Here is a 19,676-nt window from a genome sequence, read left to right as displayed (position 1 = left end):
CTACTCATTCACCACGGTATAAAAGGGGAATGTATGGATGAAAAATAAAATCTTTTTCACAAATTGAACAATAGATACTCGATGTCAAATGGGCAATAGTATTATATCCATAGCTATGATATTTAATATAGTTTGAGCCCTGCAAACACCGCCATGTATCCGTGTACTTTAAAGCGGTGGCCTTACCACACGGTACACAGCGCCCTCTGTCGCTGAAAGTGTTAAAGTCATGTGTATGTTTGTGTTGGGGGGGGGGGGGGGGGGGGGGGGGCAATACTGTTAAAGTCATGTGTATGTTTGTGTTGGGGTGGGGGGCAATACTGTTAACTCATTCAGAGCCACGCCCGTATGACCAAATTAGGTCTAGCGTGCCAGCACTGAAGTCAATGGGAGGACGGGGATATTTGCGAACGCTTAAACTATATCTTAAATTATGGCTATGGGTCTAATACACCCGTCGCTTATCAATGACTTGCTTGCAGTCAACATGTCAAACGGATTGTTTTTTCATCGGTACATTTCCGTTTTATACCGTTTTGAATACGAGTATAGTTTGAGATTTCTAGTAATTCCAGAGAAATACGCGATAATAGCCCTTAGTGGAATACACAAAACACGTTGTCATTTTTCGGCTGATTTATGGATTTTTTCAAATAAATGCTAGAGCTAGATTATCGATAGTATATGTGTCATTATGCACGCTAGAGAAGCGGGCTGAAAAATAGATTATCCGTGCCTTGGTCAGCGCTAACGGCACGCACACACACACACACACACACACGCTCCGATGGCGGAGAAAGGAACATCTGATTAACCCAAGACTGGTAAAATAGAGTCCTTACCTCACATCAGATGTTCTGCAAAATGATTAATCAAATTCCTGATCGCCATTCCAAATATTGATCGCGTTTATTGATCCAACGTTATAGTCCAAAACACATAATCGACGCTGCTCCCAGCCTCCCCAGTGAATGTGGTAACACGATACTACTTGCCCGAGAAGGGAAACCCCGGACCGGAGTTTTTTTCTTCTGATGCACAGTCCCAGCCAATCCAATCCAATGATGTGCAATACCATCCGGGAGACGATAGGCGGCGGTATTTGCCCTTTGCGAGCTCAGACCCATTCCCAATGATAACGTCAGGCTGGATGGATGAAAAATGTATGGATATCGCTAATAAAAGAAATAACGATTAAAACCCGACTATACTTGTGATTGGCACGCAACGCATGGTGAGTTAACCCGACTATACTCGTGGTTGGCACCGAATGGGTTAAAGTCATGTGTATGTTTGTGTTGGGGGGGGGGGGGGCAATACTGTTAACACTTTGATCGTCATGGTTAAATTCATAATTTACCATCCCTCGCCATCTCTATTTGTCTATGGAGAAGTTCCCCTTCTTTGCAGGGCTATAACTTTTTAAATTGTATTGCTAAATTGACATTATTATGGCCCATTCAATGTCCTATATCTATTGTTCAGGGTGTAGCAACGTTATACTTTTTCATTCACATATTCATACTAAAATACGGTCTAAAGTATAAGTATGTTTTTATCGTTTTCTGCAGCTTTCTCCAGAACTTGATTTATAGCCCTAAATGCATTATATTGATGATCAAATACTGTTTGGTAGGAATCTGTGCGAGATAAAAAAATTCAACTGGATGTGCTTCTAGGAGTTACTACGTATGATCTGATGTTGACCGGATGGGCGGGGGGTCGTTTATAATTCCGTGGGCAACGTTATATCATTCATCTAGTGTGGGTGATATGATCATCAGAGCAGTTAGTAAAGAACACCTTGGAAAATAACGCTGGATCTTACCGTATCTTCCTCGCGCCGTTGGGCGATGAGCGTGGAGTAGAGATATTCATATTATGGGATGTAGAAATACCCAATCCATTTCCAGGTTGTATAATAGTATATACGTCCAAATCATGTTGTTTGTCGAGTTATTTGCAACCGATCGACATCCATTGTGTCAAGATGGAGTCCTGCTAATGATAGCGAGTGCCCGGACGAAATATGGGTGAGCACCACTTCATCCACATGACTTCCTGTTGGGCGATCTGCCGATCGGCCACCAGATGGCGCTCTTGAACCGTTAGAGAGTTGAGTGGAGCTCAGCAGTATATCTCAGGTCCCCGGGGGAGAAATATGATTTCGATCACAGATTTTTGAAATATTGATAAAGACGTGTTACGGCGTCTTCGGCAGAATGAGCATGGCGGGGAATGACGAGTTACGGCGTTTCCGGCGATTAAAGTGTTAAAGTCATGTGTATGTTTGTGTTGGGGGGGGGGGGGCAATACGAGTTTACTCGTTATTGGGAGCCGACGCTTGAACGCTGACAACGAGTATATACGTTATTTGATCGTTTTTCATTATTCATCCGGGGACCTCTGTGTTACCATAGGGAATGAGTCTAAGATCGCCAAAGTGCAATACCGGCCGCATCCAGCTAGACGGCGGTATCGAGCACCCTTTGAAACCTTGTATCTTGGCCTGTGCAATGGTCAAATGTCACCGGGCTCACTTTTCTTTGTCGGGCGAATGGAGCGGTTATAACGATCGGATTGAGACGTGTAAAATGCTCCCGATGCATGATGTGCGGTGGATTATGTTGGCGACACGATCGACACCAATACTGGGACTCGCGATCAGACAATTGGAATATTCTTTTTGGGGTACATCCTAGTGAAGGTAAGGGCTATATGATATCAATCCTGCGTTGATCCAACCATGTCTTCACCCCGATCGTAACATATGTGTGCCGTTGGTGACGATCAAAGCATCAAACCCTCCCCCCCCCCCCCCCCCCGCCCCTTCATGCATTCGTGATGAAACATAATACCTATGATATAGATTTGATTTGGGAATAATAGCGTGTACAGGCAGGAAACGTTTATAGTAGAATTGACGTATAAGCCTATTATTACTCAGCCTTTCGGGAATTACCCCAGACCACGCTATAACGATACTTATATTCACCACGGTATAACGCAGGAACGTATGGATGGAAGAATGTACTTTTTTCACATATTGAACGATAGATAGGTGATGTAAATGGGCCATAGTATTGTATCCATAGCTATAATATAGAATATAGTTATAGCTCTACAAACAAGGTGACGCACTCCTTTTAAAGCGTGGCAGTGCTAGAACAGGGCCCGTCTAATCCCTGGCGGTCAATGAGTTAAAGTCATGTGTATGTTTGTGTTGGGGTGGGGGGGGGGGGGGGGGCAATACTGTTAAAGTCATGTGTATGTTTGTAAGGAAAGGCCTGGAACATGGTTTCTATCTCTAAAAGCATGGAATTCTGGAAATGCCTCTTGGCTGGCACCAGAGAGAAGCACTCAAACCTAATCTTGAAGGAGGTTTTGACACCAGAGAGAAGCATTCAAACCTAACCTTGAAGGAGGTTTTGACACCAGAGAGAAGCATTCAAACCTAACCTTGAAGGAGGTTTTGACACCAGAGAGAAGCATTCAAACCTAACCTTGAAGGAGGTTTTGACACCAGAGAGAAGCATTCAAACCTAACCTTGAAGGAGGTTTTTTGATGTGTTGACGCCATTCTGCTGCTCCCCTCTGTCTTGTGGTGGAGACCCTGTGGGGAAACAAGGACAACTCCTTTAATCAATGCAATGAATTCATCAACATCAATACTGAGGTTGCTGCTGTATGAACAGCAAGATAACCTGCAGACAATAGGGGTGGGGGGAAAAATCGATACATAGTAGTATTGCGATACTTTGCGTGGCGATACTGTATCGATACAGGGACGCCAAGTATCGATATTTAATTATAATTTTTTTTTACGCAATATTAATATCGCAATACTCAGTGTATCGTGATATATTTAGTATTGCGATACTATCGTATCGTGACGCAAGTATCGCTATAGTATCGTATCGTGAGGTCTCTGGCGATTCCCACCCCTAGCAGACAACCAGGCCTTCTGTAGAGCAGGGGTTCTTAAAGACAACCAGGCCTTCTGTAGAGCAGGGGTTCTTAAAGATAACCAGGCCTTCTGTAGAGCAGGGGTTCTTAAAGACAACCAGGCCTTCTGTAGAGCAGGGGTTCTTAAAGACAACCAGACCTTCTGTAGAGCAGGGGTTCTTAAAGATAACCAGACCTTCTGTAGAGCAGGGGTTCTTAAAGATAACCAGGCCTTCTGTAGAGCAGGGGTTCTTAAAGACAACCAGGCCTTCTGTAGAGCAGGGGTTCTTAACACTTTGCATGCCACGCCCGAGATTATTCGGGTTATTACCCCCCGGGTTGAATGCCCAGTCACGAGAATATTCGTTTTATTTTTTTTATTAGCGATCTGAAATCATATTGCAAGCGAGTCTACCGTTGGAGATCCAGTCACCCCAGGCGCTCAGATGTGAAAAAAGCGCCCCCTATCGTCTCCCAGATGGTAAATCATCCTTTTGGATTGGACTCAATGGGTGGGAAAAAAAACCCGCACTCCACATTTTACTTCTCACTCATGTAACTGGGGTCTACCAGCTTCACTCTGGAGCCTCGGAGCCGCAGGGAATATGTGTTTTACTGTATACACGATGGATCAATAAAATGAGCGATTTTTTTCTAATGGCGATCAGGAATTGGAATAATCCATTTGGATACCATCTGATCTCAGGTAAGGAATCTATGTTATCAGTATTAGGATAATCAGACCCGTTTTCACGGATATATAAGCTTTTATGTGATAGGCTGTTTGACTCTGCTCGCGGTCAGGAAATAGGAGAATCGATTTTCAACTGGCGGCACGAGCGTGCATGCGTACACATATACTATCGATCATCTAGCGTTTATTTGAAAACGATTCATAAATAGGCCGAAAAATGACAACGTTCTAGAATATTCCAGTAAAAGGCGATTATCATAGAATGTGTTGTTTTTTCCATGAAAACGAGTGATTTTCAAAATGCTATCAAACGGAAATGAAGCGATAAAAAAACAATTTGCTACGACAATGTTGACTGGAAAATGAGTCTTTGATAAGCGACAGGCAGATTAGACACATAGCCATAATTTAAAACATAGATTAGGCGATATTAACGTTAACATTGGAGTGGATGTGGGCATTCAAGGGGGTAAAAAGGAAAACACGGCTGGCTCTCAAAGTGTTAAAGACAACCAGACCTTCTGTAGAGCAGGGGTTCTTAAAGACAACCAGGCCTTCTGTAGAGCAGGGATTCTTAAAGCTAACCAGGCCTTCTGTAGAGCAGGGGTTCTTAAAGGCATCACCTGCCTCCGCGATTTGATGAATTTCACAACGGAACAGACCTTCTGACGCTCCTGTATATCTCTTTTTTCTTTCTACTTTTTCTCCCATTTTTCTATTTTTCTCCCATCCCAATTTCGTATTGTCCAATTCTACCCTCCCCTGTCTCGAACGCTGTTAGGCCATGCCTCCCACTGGCCGGCTGCAATGTGGACGAAGCCTTGCATCACGTGTCCCCTCCGGTACACGAGGAGGCAGCCGTCGCATCTTTTCACCTGCACAGCACGATCTCTCAGCGGCGAGGGTCACGCCGCCCCTGTCACTTCCTGATTCTGCTGCGCAGGCGCACCAACCGACCTGTAGGAGTCGCTGTCCACAACGTCCGATCCCCACCCACCAGCTCCCCACCCCTAACACTGCCAATTGTGTTAGTATGAACGACCAGCCAAGCTAGTAGCAATGCTGAGAGCTGGGCTCGAACCCAGCATCTCCTGCATTAGTGGCGAGCGCCTTGCCCACTGTGCCACTTAGCCGCCCCACGCTCCTGTATATCTCAAAGCATCTTAACAGGCACCTTCTGTGGAATACCCACAAGAGAAACAAACACTGCTGTAATAAAAGGGCCACACACAGAGACAGGTCGCTGTAGTGCTACTGCTAAATATTTAGCCACAGGCAGACTGGATACTGAGTTCTGCCATTCCCACTGGTCTAGTGTGAGAAACCTCTGCCATCTCAGATGCTACTGGTAACTGGCTCAACTCCTCGAGCAGATGCTGCAAGAGCTACCGGTCTGACAGAGCCCCCCTTTACACTGAGGTTTGTTAGCTTTCAGCAAAGGGCACACATTTTCCCAATGGCTCTTACCAAGACAGTAACTGCACCTTGAATCAGGTATGGACTGCCATGCTCTGACTTTGAAAAAGGAGCCAAAGACACATGACCCACACTAGGAAACTTAAAGAGCGATTTAAGAATATGTTGCCTGTGTTTTGATCATGTTTGCGACTGCCATCGCCACGAGAACGATAAGTCACCAAACTGACTTTTGTGAGTCAGTACAAACTCATCTGCCAACACAGCGGCATCAGCTTCTGTTTTTACTTTGTGTTCATTAATGTAAGTGGCAATCCGATCAGGGACAATGTTCTTAGGGCGCTTTCACATATAGTTTTGGTGGACTCTGTGCGGTTCAGGGGGTGAAGTTGCAACATTGTTGCATTCTTCATTTGGTTCGTCTGCATTCACATTGCAATTTGTCAAGCTCACTAAACTTTCTGAACAATGTCACACGGTCAGAAAGGGCGCTCGTCTATAGGGGTTCCCAAAGTGCGGGGGGGTCACCAGATGATTAATTTCTTTTTATTTTTATGCAGTCAGGCCACTGAACTTAGAAGCAGGCCATGCCAGTGTTTCTAGTTGCAAAATCAACGGATAGACAAAGGAAAAACAGAACAACACGTCAACAAGTAAGGCAAGAGTCAAAGTGAGTCAGGGAAGGCCAGGCGATATAGGTGGGTTTTGAGTTTTGATTTAAAAGACTCGATGGAGGGAGCCGCATGTGATTGGTGAAGGCGGGACCCTTACAAAAAACTGTTGTTGCTAATCATTGACACATGCTAGCCTGTAATAACCCCCCCCAGAAAAATCTATTTTGCATTTGATATATTGCAAATATATGCCATCACACACACTGGCATTTAAAGGGTTAGAATTATAAAATTAATATGTGGTGTTATGATCAGGGCTGAAGTTGAATAAAAGATTGTATTTCTTTCAATCTGACATTACAAAAAAACTGAAAATCCATCAAAATCAGTGTTGTTGCTAATCATACATATGCTAGCCTGTTTTTTAACAATAATTTGTGATGCCATCACAAACACTGGATTTAAAGGGTACAAATAAAAAAAAATCCTGCACCAGAATGCAGGAAATGAAGTCTTTGTAACAAAAAATTTCCTGGTGGGGGACCCCCAGACCCCCTGCTTAAAAAGTGGCCTGACTGGGGCTATATTTTGCACTATATTTCCTGGCCTGAATGATTTCCCCAGTCCGGCCCTGGTTACCTCCTATAATAGTGGGGGTCGCGGCTCTCTGACACAGTTATTTGGGGGTCGCGGCCTGAAAAGTTTGGGAACCCTTGGACACAATAGAGTGTGGAAATGTGTGTGTGTGACTACGAGCCCCTGTGTGTGCGCGCGCGCGCGTGTGTGTGTGTGACTGCTGATCAGCGTGGAGGTGTCACAATTTTCAGTCGGTGGTAGGGTGACCAGGCCCTCATGTATCAACGTGACGTACGCACAGATATGTGCTTAAGCCGTGCGTATGACCATTTCTAAGCAAAGTGTGGGATCTATCAATTTGAACTTGACTTTGTGCTTATGTCTACGCACAGCTCTGAGCATGCTTAGCTGACGCCCAGTGGTAGAATATCGTTACTACGGCATATGCGCTCCTCAGTTAATGCATTAGTTTCAACTCGGAAATAAGCTTCCGTGCATTACTTCCAACACTGGCGTGTTCAACTTCTGTATGACCTGTAATTCATTATAGTTCATTGTAAAATAGCGACAGTAGTGTAATTGTAACTGAGGGGTACAATTCCCTGACTGTATTGATAAGTATGGTATCATTAAACCACTACCGCTTTATGTACTTTAATTACTGGCCATACAGTACATGATATCTAAGTATGATGAACACTTTCCCACATATGAAATCAGGTCCACACAAAGGTAATAGTCAAATATTTAATATATAGCAAAAGGTACATATAATAGTTACTTATTACATTTATGATTTGAATGCACTTGTAAGGCAAATGAGTATTCGTAGGCAAATCAACACTGAATGTCCAATCTCTGGTTACGCAGGAAGCAAGTATACAACCTGGCTCTTAGGGAATTATAACGATGGCACTTAATGATTATAGCGGGATATACTGTAAAGGGTCCTGCCGGTTGTAAGCCAGTAGGGGGGGTAGGAGAGCCGTCGGCTGTATCCCGTCTGGTCAACGATTTCTAGGGAGAATTCAGGTACAGAACACAGTGCCCGTAGAATCTTGATCCACAGATGAATACACTTGGGCTCTCCTGCAGACGATAGCCGCAGCTGCAGCTGTAGGTCCACAACTGAGAAGAAGCGAGGCGACCTCAGTCTGGTCTGAGCGCCGTCTCACCTTGGCTCCTCTCGGGGTAAATCCAACACTCACCGGTGTTGGCGATTATCCGCTCCACAAATCAAAGCACCAAAGCAAATAGATATTCCATGCCGTATAGGGCTCAGCAGTCGTCGGGGTAGGTAATCCAATGTGCAGGTCCACTCGGTCCTCGCCTAGAACTCCTCGGATGAAAGCACCACGTGTGGTCTGCCCAACCTGGTTAAGACTCTAGATAACACGAGGAAGCGATGGGGGTGCTGCTCACTTTAGAACTCTAACCGCACGATGCACCATACATAGACTATTATTACTTAATAGAAATACGGTGCCAAACTCTGGCAATTCAGCTATTAATTCGCACGAGGTCTCACTGCTATTCTAAGGCCAAACAGGCCGTACTACACCGCACGCGGTATCGTGGGGTGAGGCTTCACGTCTTGTTACTTAGTTGGGTAGAAGGGTAAAGGACTAAGAGGAATTCTACATTTCTTGCGCCATATTTATATGCACGGTGGACAAGTAGTGCCGCTCTGCTTTCGGTAGCCGTATTCCTGCGCGGAGCTGGGGCTAGTAAGGGCATGTCTCGTCGGTACCTTTGAACTTGAACGCCAGGGGCCGGTCCCTGGCGCCTGGTCCTTTTGTCCAATAAGAGAATGAACTATTATGGGCTGTAGTAGAATAAAGGGATATTCCGTGTATATGTACAAGGAATATACAAGGGATATCAAACGATATACAAATACTATTAAATATATATCCATAAATAAATATATATATTCGGTTTAATCTGATCCTTCACAACAGCCGCCCCCTAATTAGTCCCACCTAATTAGCTAAGCAGAGACAGATTAACCGCACTGTCCACTACTCAATGTCCGCTGTAAGGGTCAGTCAATTCACAAAGTCATAGGGTCATGGTCGTCATCAATAGTATCAGGGAGCCTTGGCAGTTCTATTAGCCTCGCCACGGGTCGGGTGTAGGTCCGTCCTTGGACGAGCACTTCAGCTGCTCGGACCTTTCCATCGGTACCGGTGATCACTTTGCTTACGCGGCCAGCCGGCCACATAGCTCTGGGTAGTGACTGGTCGATAATCATGACGACTGTTCCTTCTGTCAAATTGTCTCTCTCTTTTACCCACTTCTGGCGGGTCTGTAGAGACGGTAGGTAGTGGAGTAGGAAGCTGTTCCAAAACTTGTCAGCCAGTACTTGACTGTACCTCCACATTCTTCGGCCGTTCGCTTCTTCAGGCCTGTACATTGTCTGTGGTAGCGCGGGGTCCAGCCGCCCCATCAAGAGTGTGTTGGGGGTGACTGGGTCGACATCTGCTACATCACTTGAGACGTAACCGAGGGGCTTTGAGTTCAATACTCCCTCGATCTCCGTGAGGACTGTCATTAGGACTTCTTCCGCCACGGTCTGGGCCCCAAGCACGGCGTACAGGGCTGTCTTTATGGAACGTACTTCTCGTTCCCAGGTTCCACCGAAGTGAGGTGCGTTCGGGGGATTAAACTGGAAGTCAATCTGGGATGGAGCAAGGTGGGTCTTAAGTTCTGGGCCCATAGCTTGGAAGCTCTCTCTCAGCTCTCTTTCTCCGCCTTTGAAGTTTGTCCCGTGATCAGACAATAATGTAGACGGTTTTCCTTTCCGTGATGTGAATCTTCGGAAGGCCATAAGGAATGAGTCTGTGCTCATGGTTGGGAGGAGTTCGATATGTATCGCTCTGGTGGTCATGCATTTGAATACAATACCCCACCGCTTCTCGGTTCCTCTTCCTCTCTTTATATACAGCGGGCCAAAACAGTCCATACCGGTGGAGTGAAAGGGCTTGTCGCCGAGTCGGAGGCGACAGGGAGGTAGGTCAGCCATCCGGGGTATACTGGGCTGCGCGCGCCACTTACGGCAGTCTAGACAGGTTCGCTGGAAGCGCCGCACTGCTTCTCTCCCTTGCAGTATCCAATAACGACGTCTGATCTCCGCAAAGACTCTCTCTGCCCCTGCGTGGTGCACATCCTCGTCGTATTTCTTTATGATCAGCTCTGTGACCTTGTGTCGGCTGTTCAAGACTATCGGGTACTTAACGTCATCCGGTAGGTCTGGGGCTCTCCGCAGACGACCACCCACTCTGATGAGACTATGGGCGTCGCTCTCGGGGGCTAGGTGGAGCAGTCTGCTGTCTGATGGGACTGGCTTTGCTCCCTGTAGACAGGCTAGCTCATCGGGGAACGAGTCTCTCTGGGCTCGTTGTAGTAGAAGGAGTTCTGCTTCTTCGTAGTCAGCTGCTGAAATGTCAGTTGTGGGCTGAACCTCTGGGTGGTGCCACAGAAATGTCTTTAGCTGCGCACTCTCTAGGGTGAGGCAATCGTCTAGAACCGGGTCTGTGGGGACGAGTTTGTGTGTCAACCCACAGAACATAGGTTTCTTGTTCTCTGCCTCCTCTTTACTCGCCTCCCGTGGGGTGGGTGTAGGCCACTCTTCTTCGGGGAGCTTGAGGAACTCTGGCCCGTCACTGTAGAGGTTGTGACGGGTGAGGTCATCCAGGGACATTCCCCGGGTGATGACGTCAGCTGGGTTGTGTTTGGTGTCCACATACCTCCAGCTGGTTACTTCTGTTAACTCTTGAATCTCGGTGACTCTGACTCCCACGAAGACCTTGTATCTGCACGAATCAGACCGGATCCATGTGAGTACGGTCGTGGAGTCTGACCACAAGATTGTTCTTTGCACCGGGATGGTGAGTTCACGTTGGATTAACGTTGCGAGCTGCGCTCCGGCTAGGGCTGCGCAGAGCTCTAGGCGCGGGATAGATTGTTGCTTGCGTGGGGCTATTCTTGAGCGAGCCAGGATGAAAGCAGTATGTATTTCTCCTCCCTCCTCTCGGGCACGCAAGTAAGCCACCGAACCGTAGGCTACTTCGGAGGCGTCGCTGAATACGTGCAGGTCGATCTTGCATGTCTCTGGCCTCACTGTGGGTGGGAAGTAGCTGCGGCGTATATTAACACCTGGGAGTGAGCGGAGTTCCGTCTCCCACTCTCTCCATGTGGATGCAAGGTGTTCGGGTATGGGATCGTCCCAGCCCTGGTCTTTGTCCCATAGCGCTCTTACAATCATCTTTGCCCTGGTGGTGTAAGGTAGAATACATCCCAACGGGTCATATTGTCTGGCGAGTGTTCTGTATACACTCCGTCTGGTGGTCGGTATTGCCGTCGACCTTCCCTGCTCCTTGATCAGGGGTTTGTGTCTATAATGGAGCGAGTCTGTTTTGAAGCGCCAGACTAGTCCTAGTGTCATTTCTTGGGCTTCTCCTGGGATGGTCGCCATCCAGGTGTCGCTGCTCGCTGTCTTGTCCTCGGGGGAGAGGCTGCGCAGTACTGGGGGGTCGCTGCTGGCCCGCTGCCGGAGATCAAAGCCGTCTTTGATCAGGGAGGCGCGGAGCAGCGCACGACGTCGCCAGTCAATTTTCTTTATGTGTCCCGCTGTGATTAGCTTGTTAATCTCAGCGCGGTACACAGCTTCTTGAGCGGGGTCTTTGGCTAGGCGCCGCTCTGTGTTCAATAGATACCGCTCCGTCGCCTCTTTTGTGGCGTGAAAGGTGGGCATTCCCTCTCGCCTCAGGAGTGGAGTTGCGTATCTCATCACTCCGTTGCCGTTGACTCTCTTTGTCCCGTGCTCGAGGAGGGCTATAGCGTAGATATCTTCCTTAGAACGAATGTCTTTCTTTTCGTTCTTAAAGGGCATTGTCTCTAGTGTCCATAGCCTCTCGACATGCTGCAGGAGTGTGGTGTCTCCTTCTGTCGCTCTGGAGTGGAGGCAGCTAGTGGCTGCTGTTCGGTTAGGAGACTTGGCGAGGGGGCCTTGTAATGTCCATCCTAGGCGGGTCTCGACTGCTGCAGGACAACCTCTGGGTCCTGTATGGACCCGGTCTATCGGGACTATGAGGTCTGCATGGTCGGAGCCTATCAGCAGGGTCGGGGTGGCACCGTCTATGAGCGGGATGGGGAGTTGACGCAGGTGCACATATTTCTCCATCAGCTTGGCGATGGGGTAGGTGTACTGCGATAGTCCTATTTCTTGGCTGGTGAAAGCATTGGTAATCCTGTACCGTCTCTCGGGCTGCCCGCTTGCTGCGATAGTGAAGGAGACATTCTCGCCCTTTATCGTCTTTAGATCTCGTCTTATTGTCCGAATAGTCATCTGGTTCTCGCTCCCCCGTAGCCCCAGCTGGGCCGCAGCGGACGCGAGGAGAAGGGTCTTCTCTGACCCGTCATCAAGGACGGCGTAAGTGTCCATGATCTTATCTTGGTAACTCAGTGTTACACGGACCACCTTTAAGAGCACCTGGGCGCCGCTGCTGCTAGCGGGGTCAATGTACATAACACTTGCCTTTGTGCTGCTGGATGGTGCAGGCTTTCTTTTGTTACTGTCGTGTAGGACATCCAGATGGGCTCCGTCACACCGACTACACCTCTTCTTTAGGCGGCACTCGGCTGCCATGTGACTGCGCGCACATCGGTAACAGCGCCTGTTGGACTTTATCCAGTGACTCACTTCTTCAGCGGTCATCTTCTTGAACTGGTCACATTGTGACAACCAGTGTTCCTTCTCGCAGTACGGACACACCATCTTCCACTTCTCTTTCATCGAGGGGGTACTGTGGTTCTTGCTGCTCGGTACTGATTCTGATTGGTGCATGACAGTCACCGATCTTCGGCCATCGTTTACTCTCCTAGGTCCCTCTCTGGAGCTTGGTGTGCTCCGCACGAACGTATCCAGCCATAGGCTGCTGACTTCTCTCGCCAGGAAGTCGGCTAAGTCTAGGAGGGATGGCTCGGGACCGTTAGGATCACGGTGGTCTCTTTGCCGCCTGAAGCGCTCCTGTCGGGCGGGCGGCAGCTTCTCTAAAATCCTCTCGACGTTCGAGTTTGCGTATAGTTCGTGCATACCCTTTTCTCGTTGCGCCCCCAGCATCCCTACTAGGGATTGTACTTTTATAGACAGGTCGTCTAGTGAGCGATTGTCTGTTGCTGGGGGTAGGCGGTCAATATGCCTTATCTCCTGTATTACGTAATCCCATATACGTCCATATCTCTGGTCCAGCGCTGCTAGAGCCGCGGTGTATGGGGTCGTAGAGGTGGCATAGGCTAGCGCTATGTTGTGCGCTCGGGGCACCTTCAGGTGCTTCAATAATATTGCATACTTGTGGCGTTCATCAGCGACATCCACCATCATTGTCTCTAAGCACATCCGGAGCTCCGTGTACTGTGCTCGATTCTCATGGGTGAAGTCTGGAAACGTCGGTGTGCCAATGTATGACGCCATGGATGGCTGGCACATCGGTGAGCGTTGGAAGAGAGGCCTCCTGGGCGAGTCTCTTCTTACGCCTCTTGGTGGGCTGGTACTGGCAGGGTACCATGGCCCGCTGGTCCAGGTGCTATTCCTCGGGACTGGTCGTGCGTCATGCTCACCCGTGAAACGAGTCGGGGGTCTGTAGCGCAGAGCCGCGGGGGTATAGCCTGGGCTGTACTGGACCTCCTGGTCCTGTGGAGTAATGTGCTGCTGTCGGGCTTGACTCTCCTCTTCTCCCTCTTCTTCTTCTGCCAGGTCATCTAGATCCTGTAGTCGTTTATTTAGCCTCTCCGCGGTGTCCGCCGTTCCTTCCTTGTAGCTGGGTCTCACTTGGACCGGTCGGGGAAGGAGTTCGGAGGGGGGTGTAGACTCTCTCTGGTGGTCGAGTTCAAGGTCGCCTGCTCGGTCAGGGGAGGGTGCCCTTGACACGTGTCTTGACGAGGCCCTGGAACCCCTTGTGGAGGGAGGGGGTGTTGCCCTGGTGATCAGCTGCTCCATTAGCTGCGCTTGTAGTCTGTCGCGCTCGGCTTGTAGTCTGTCGCGCTCGGCGTCGCGCTTGGTGAGATCTGCTTCTCTTTGGGCACCGGCAGCGGCACGCTGGGTGTCGGCCCGGTCTCTTGCCATATTCTCTTCCGTCTGAAGGCGTCTCAGCTCCAGACGTATGTGCTCTTCTTCGCTCCGTTGCTGCGCTTGGAGTTGTTCGCGCTCGCTAAGCGTCTGTGCTTGGAGTCGATCGCGTTCACCCTGAAGTCGATCGCGTTCACCCTGAAGTCGATCGCGTTCGGTAGAGGCTGTCAGGCTGGCGAAGAACGCCTGTGACAGCATCCTCTCCGCCTCGCTGGGGGAAGATGCTTGTAGAGGTGAGCCGCTCCTGGCTGTACTCGTTGGGGATGCGTTCCCCTGCGGGGAGTCCTGGAGCTCTATCTCCTCGGCGCTCTCCTCATCTTGTTCCGTGCAGAGTTCCGTCTCTGGAGGGTTGTCTTCCTCCCGGAGCTCTGGGGGGACTACTTCTTCGGTCTTGGCGGGGGGTAAAGTCGTGTCAGTTCCCTCCTGGTCCCCACCGTGAGCTTGGTCAGTTACATTAGAACCCACTAGGGCCTCTGTGGTCGGGGTATCCTGGTTGATAGGGTCGGACATAATTTTACTTTCTACTTTTACCGCGTTTACCGTTTGTAGAAGACTAGGTAGTATACTGGCAGCGTAATCCTCTAAGTACTGAGGTGGCTGTCGTCTACGCTGCGGGCGTTCTACTTTAGGAGGACCGTTTCGTGGAGTGTTCATCATAGGCCATTTCAATATTAATACCACTATATTAATATTACACTAATTACCATCCGGCTCGAAGGACCAATTGTAACTGAGGGGTACAATTCCCTGACTGTATTGATAAGTATGGTATCATTAAACCACTACCGCTTTATGTACTTTAATTACTGGCCATACAGTACATGATATCTAAGTATGATGAACACTTTCCCACATATGAAATCAGGTCCACACAAAGGTAATAGTCAAATATTTAATATATAGCAAAAGGTACATATAATAGTTACTTATTACATTTATGATTTGAATGCACTTGTAAGGCAAATGAGTATTCGTAGGCAAATCAACACTGAATGTCCAATCTCTGGTTACGCAGGAAGCAAGTATACAACCTGGCTCTTAGGGAATTATAACGATGGCACTTAATGATTATAGCGGGATATACTGTAAAGGGTCCTGCCGGTTGTAAGCCAGTAGGGGGGGTAGGAGAGCCGTCGGCTGTATCCCGTCTGGTCAACGATTTCTAGGGAGAATTCAGGTACAGAACACAGTGCCCGTAGAATCTTGATCCACAGATGAATACACTTGGGCTCTCCTGCAGACGATAGCCGCAGCTGCAGCTGTAGGTCCACAACGGAGAAGAAGCGAGGCGACCTCAGTCTGGTCTGAGCGCCGTCTCACCTTGGCTCCTCTCGGGGTAAATCCAACACTCACCGGTGTTGGCGATTATCCGCTCCACAAATCAAAGCACCAAAGCAAATAGATATTCCATGCCGTATAGGGCTCAGCAGTCGTCGGGGTAGGTAATCCAATGTGCAGGTCCACTCGGTCCTCGCCTAGAACTCCTCGGATGAAAGCACCACGTGTGGTCTGCCCAACCTGGTTAAGACTCTAGATAACACGAGGAAGCGATGGGGTTGCTGCTCACTTTAGAACTCTAACCGCACGATGCACCATAAATAGACTATTATTACTTAATAGAAATACGGTGCCAAACTCTGGCAATTCAGCTATTAATTCGCACGAGGTCTCACTGCTATTCTAAGGCCAAACAGGCCGTACTACACCGCACGCGGTATCGTGGGGTGAGGCTTCACGTCTTGTTACTTAGTTGGGTAGAAGGGTAAAGGACTAAGAGGAATTCTACATTTCTTGCGCCATATTTATATGCACGGTGGACAAGTAGTGCCGCTCTGCTTTCGGTAGCCGTATTCCTGCGCGGAGCTGGGGCTAGTAAGGGCATGTCTCGTCGGTACCTTTGAACTTGAACGCCAGGGGCCGGTCCCCGGCGCCTGGTCCTTTTGTCCAATAAGAGAATTAACTATTATGGGCTGTAGTAGAATAAAGGGATATTCCGTGTATATGTACAAGGAATATACAAGGGATATCAAACGATATACAAATACTATTAAATATATATCCATAAATAAATATATATATTCGGTTTAATCTGATCCTTCACAACAGTAATTATAACGGGCTCATGCGGGAACAAAAGGTTGGCTTGCTTGTTTGGCATGGGGGGCAGAAGCAGAACACCCACCTCCAAACGCCATTAAATATTGTTTCAAATAAAAAGCGACATACTATTATTTTGTGTCATGTTTCCAAATAAGATTGGCCACAACGGAATGCTTTCTACTTCAATTTGTTGATTAGAATAGATTACCTCGCTCCGTTGAAACTTCACTGAGCTCAGCACACAGACATGATAATAATAATAACAACAACAATAATAATAATAATAGCTTCATTTTACATAGCGCCTTTCAAGAGACCCATGCAAGGTCGCTTTACATAGATGGGGGGGGAATAACAAAGTAATAAAGATAGTGGACAGACTATGTAAATATGATGATGGGATTCAAGTTCGCGTTTTTATTGATCATAGGCATGCTGTCAGAGTATGATGTCATAATCAAACATTCTAGAACATTTGTCGTCACAGATCATGTCATAATAGAACATAGGCTACATGGCATGGTCCATCGTGATATTGTGTAGACTGTTATTACTGTACTACCACCCATTGTGACAACAGCCTTGTGAGCTCCCGCACACAAACATGATGGAATTCAAGTTCATGTATTGATCACATAGGCAGGCTACATCATACATGGCAGTGAGATTCATTGTTCCTGTATATGCTCTCGTATTATTGTTTATATAGGCTACCCAATACTGACATCAAAATAGATTGTATGCCTCTAGAAATCATATGCAGCAGGTAGAAAATTGACGGAAAATCCGTCGCGATTTGGAATAAAATTGAGGAGAACTTTAATCCCTGGGTATTAATCAAACAAAACGGAAAAAGGCAGTCATATTCCAGCACGGTCTTTATTAGTGTTTGCGCTGCCCAGGCAGCAATGGTTAATAGATATCATATCCGACATCACCGTACGTGTACACGTCTGTCAGCCTGTCTCATAACACGCTTCCCTCGGTTTAGTCCATTTTTCCACATTTCATGGGGGTGTTCCATTACCGTATATGGTTAATCGGGGCGGTTTTGGTATGCAAATACGTGAAAGTGTGCACAAGCCTCAGCGTAGAAGCAAGGTGATATTTATCATGACAGGTGTGCGTAGGACCTGTGTACGCACGTGTGATAAATCCCATTTTTTTTGTGCGTGCACACATTCTAAATTATGTGCTTACGTGTGGAAATAGAACATTTTCCAAGAAAACTTGATGAATGAGGGCCCAGGTGTCCCGCTTTTGGTTGTACTGCACAGCCATTTGACCAAATGTCCCGCATATTGAGAGGATTTCCCTCTTTTCGAAGCAAAAAAAAAAACATGGGTCGCCCCTCCCTACAGTAAACGTAGCAACCCGCCTCTTGTCCACACACATTGCTCTGCTCGTGACGCTACCTCATATTGCAGATCTGATTGGTTAGGTAGTAATTTAGCGCTCTGCTCGTGAGAGGTGACTCACTTCCTATATTTGGTCCACGTTTGGTCCGATGAAGCGAACAGAGACCTACGTTTTCAGGCGGACCAGTGTTCGCGTGTTTGGTCCCCACCAGAGTTCGACTGAGCATTCACACCACCAAAAAAAAAGTGGACTATCCGAGGAAACAAACTCTGGTCCGATATTCCGGACCAAACAGCTCTGGTGTGAAAGCACACTTAGGCTTTGTGTCCACCGGGGACGTTTTTTTCAAGACGGACCGATTTGAAAAGCAAAAAAAGCTCAGAGCGTTTTCCTGAGTCTCGCGACTGCCGCGGCTCCACCACTTGCTCGATGTTGATTGGTCGGTCGAAAAAAGTTACCTTGATGAGCGCCGCTCCTCTCCAAAAGTTGAACTAGTTTCAACTTTATGCGCTGGGAGCGCTCCGCCCAAAAACGCTACCGCCGAGAGCGCTAACCCCTTCATGCCAGAAAATGCCCAAATCACACAGAAATAGAGATGTATGATATTGCATGCTGAATATAAATTAAATGCATCAAATAACATTCTCAATGTTTTTTCGTACAAGGGGTGATGTGAAATTAATATTAACATTAATATTAACATGTAACATTTTCAGATATTAACCCCTTCATGCCCGAAAATGCCAAAATCACACAGAAATAGAGATGTGATATTGCATGCTGAATATAAATTAAATGCATCAAATTACATTCTCTTAATGTTTTTTTCATACAAGGGGTGATGTGAAATTAATATTAACATTAATATTAACATGTACCATTTTCAGATATTAATAACCCCTCCATGCTCGAAAATGCCAAAATCACACAGAAATAGAGATGTATGATATTGCATGCTGAATATAAATTAAATGCATCAAATGACATTCTCTTAATGTTTTTTCATACAAGGGGTGATGTGAAATTAATATGAACCCTTTCAAGCCAGGCCTGTGTACCTCGAAGAAGTGCAGCTGTAAAGTGCATGGTTTGCCATGCACAATGTTCTGTACATGTTTCAGGGTAGGATGTTCAAGACCCTAATACAGTATGTAACGCATCTGCGAGATTTGTCCTTCACACCAGTGAGTGTGCACTTGTTTTATTTAGTTATGGACCAACACAAGGCAAACTTAAGTGTGTGTGTCACTGCTTATAACTGCTACAAAAGTTGTTTTACAAGCCTGGCTTGAAAGGGTTAATATTAATTTCACATCACCCCTTGTATGAAAAAACATTAGAGAATGTAATTTGATGCATTAAATTTATATTCAGCATGCAATATCATAAATCTCGATTTTTGTGTGATTTGGGCATTTTCGAGCATGGAGGGGTTATTAATATCTGAAAATGGTACATGTTAATATTAATGTTAATATTAATTTCACATCACCCCTTGTATGAAAAAAACATTGAGAATGTAATTTGATGCATTTAATTTATATTCAGCATGCAATATCATACATCTCTATTTCTGTGTGATTTGGGCATTTTCTGGCATGAAGGGGTTAATATCTGAAGATTTTACATGTTAATATTAATGTTAATATTAATTTCACATCACCCCTTGTATGAAAAAAACATGAGAATGTAATTTGATGCATTTAATTTATATTCAGCATGCAATTTCATAAATCTCTATTTTTGTGTGATTTTGGCATTTTCGGGCATGAAGGGGTTAATATCTAAAAATGCCCAAGGGATATCACCGAGCACCCTCTTGTATTTTGAGGAGGTACCCCCA

General features: G+C 46.8%; 1 protein-coding gene across 3 annotated transcripts in view; it reads right to left on the bottom strand.

The window, feature by feature from the left end:
• fam118b (family with sequence similarity 118 member B) overlaps nucleotides 1-19,676 on the bottom strand; it is a 57,302-nt gene that overhangs the window by 11,332 nt on the left and 26,294 nt on the right. For all 3 annotated transcript variants that reach the window (XM_084327588.1, XM_084327586.1, XM_084327587.1), the window contains exon 7: nucleotides 3,548-3,613. In XM_084327588.1, the coding sequence (XP_084183714.1) occupies nucleotides 3,548-3,613 (66 nt within the window). The remainder of the gene's footprint in view (nucleotides 1-3,547; nucleotides 3,614-19,676) is intronic.

The sequence above is a fragment of the Notolepis coatsorum genome (genome assembly GCF_963971535.1).
Source record: "Notolepis coatsorum genome assembly, chromosome: 1".
In the NCBI taxonomy this organism is placed as follows: domain Eukaryota; kingdom Metazoa; phylum Chordata; class Actinopteri; order Aulopiformes; family Paralepididae; genus Notolepis; species Notolepis coatsorum.
Note: the sequence above shows the minus strand (reverse complement) of the source record. Positions and strands in the feature narration are given on the sequence as shown.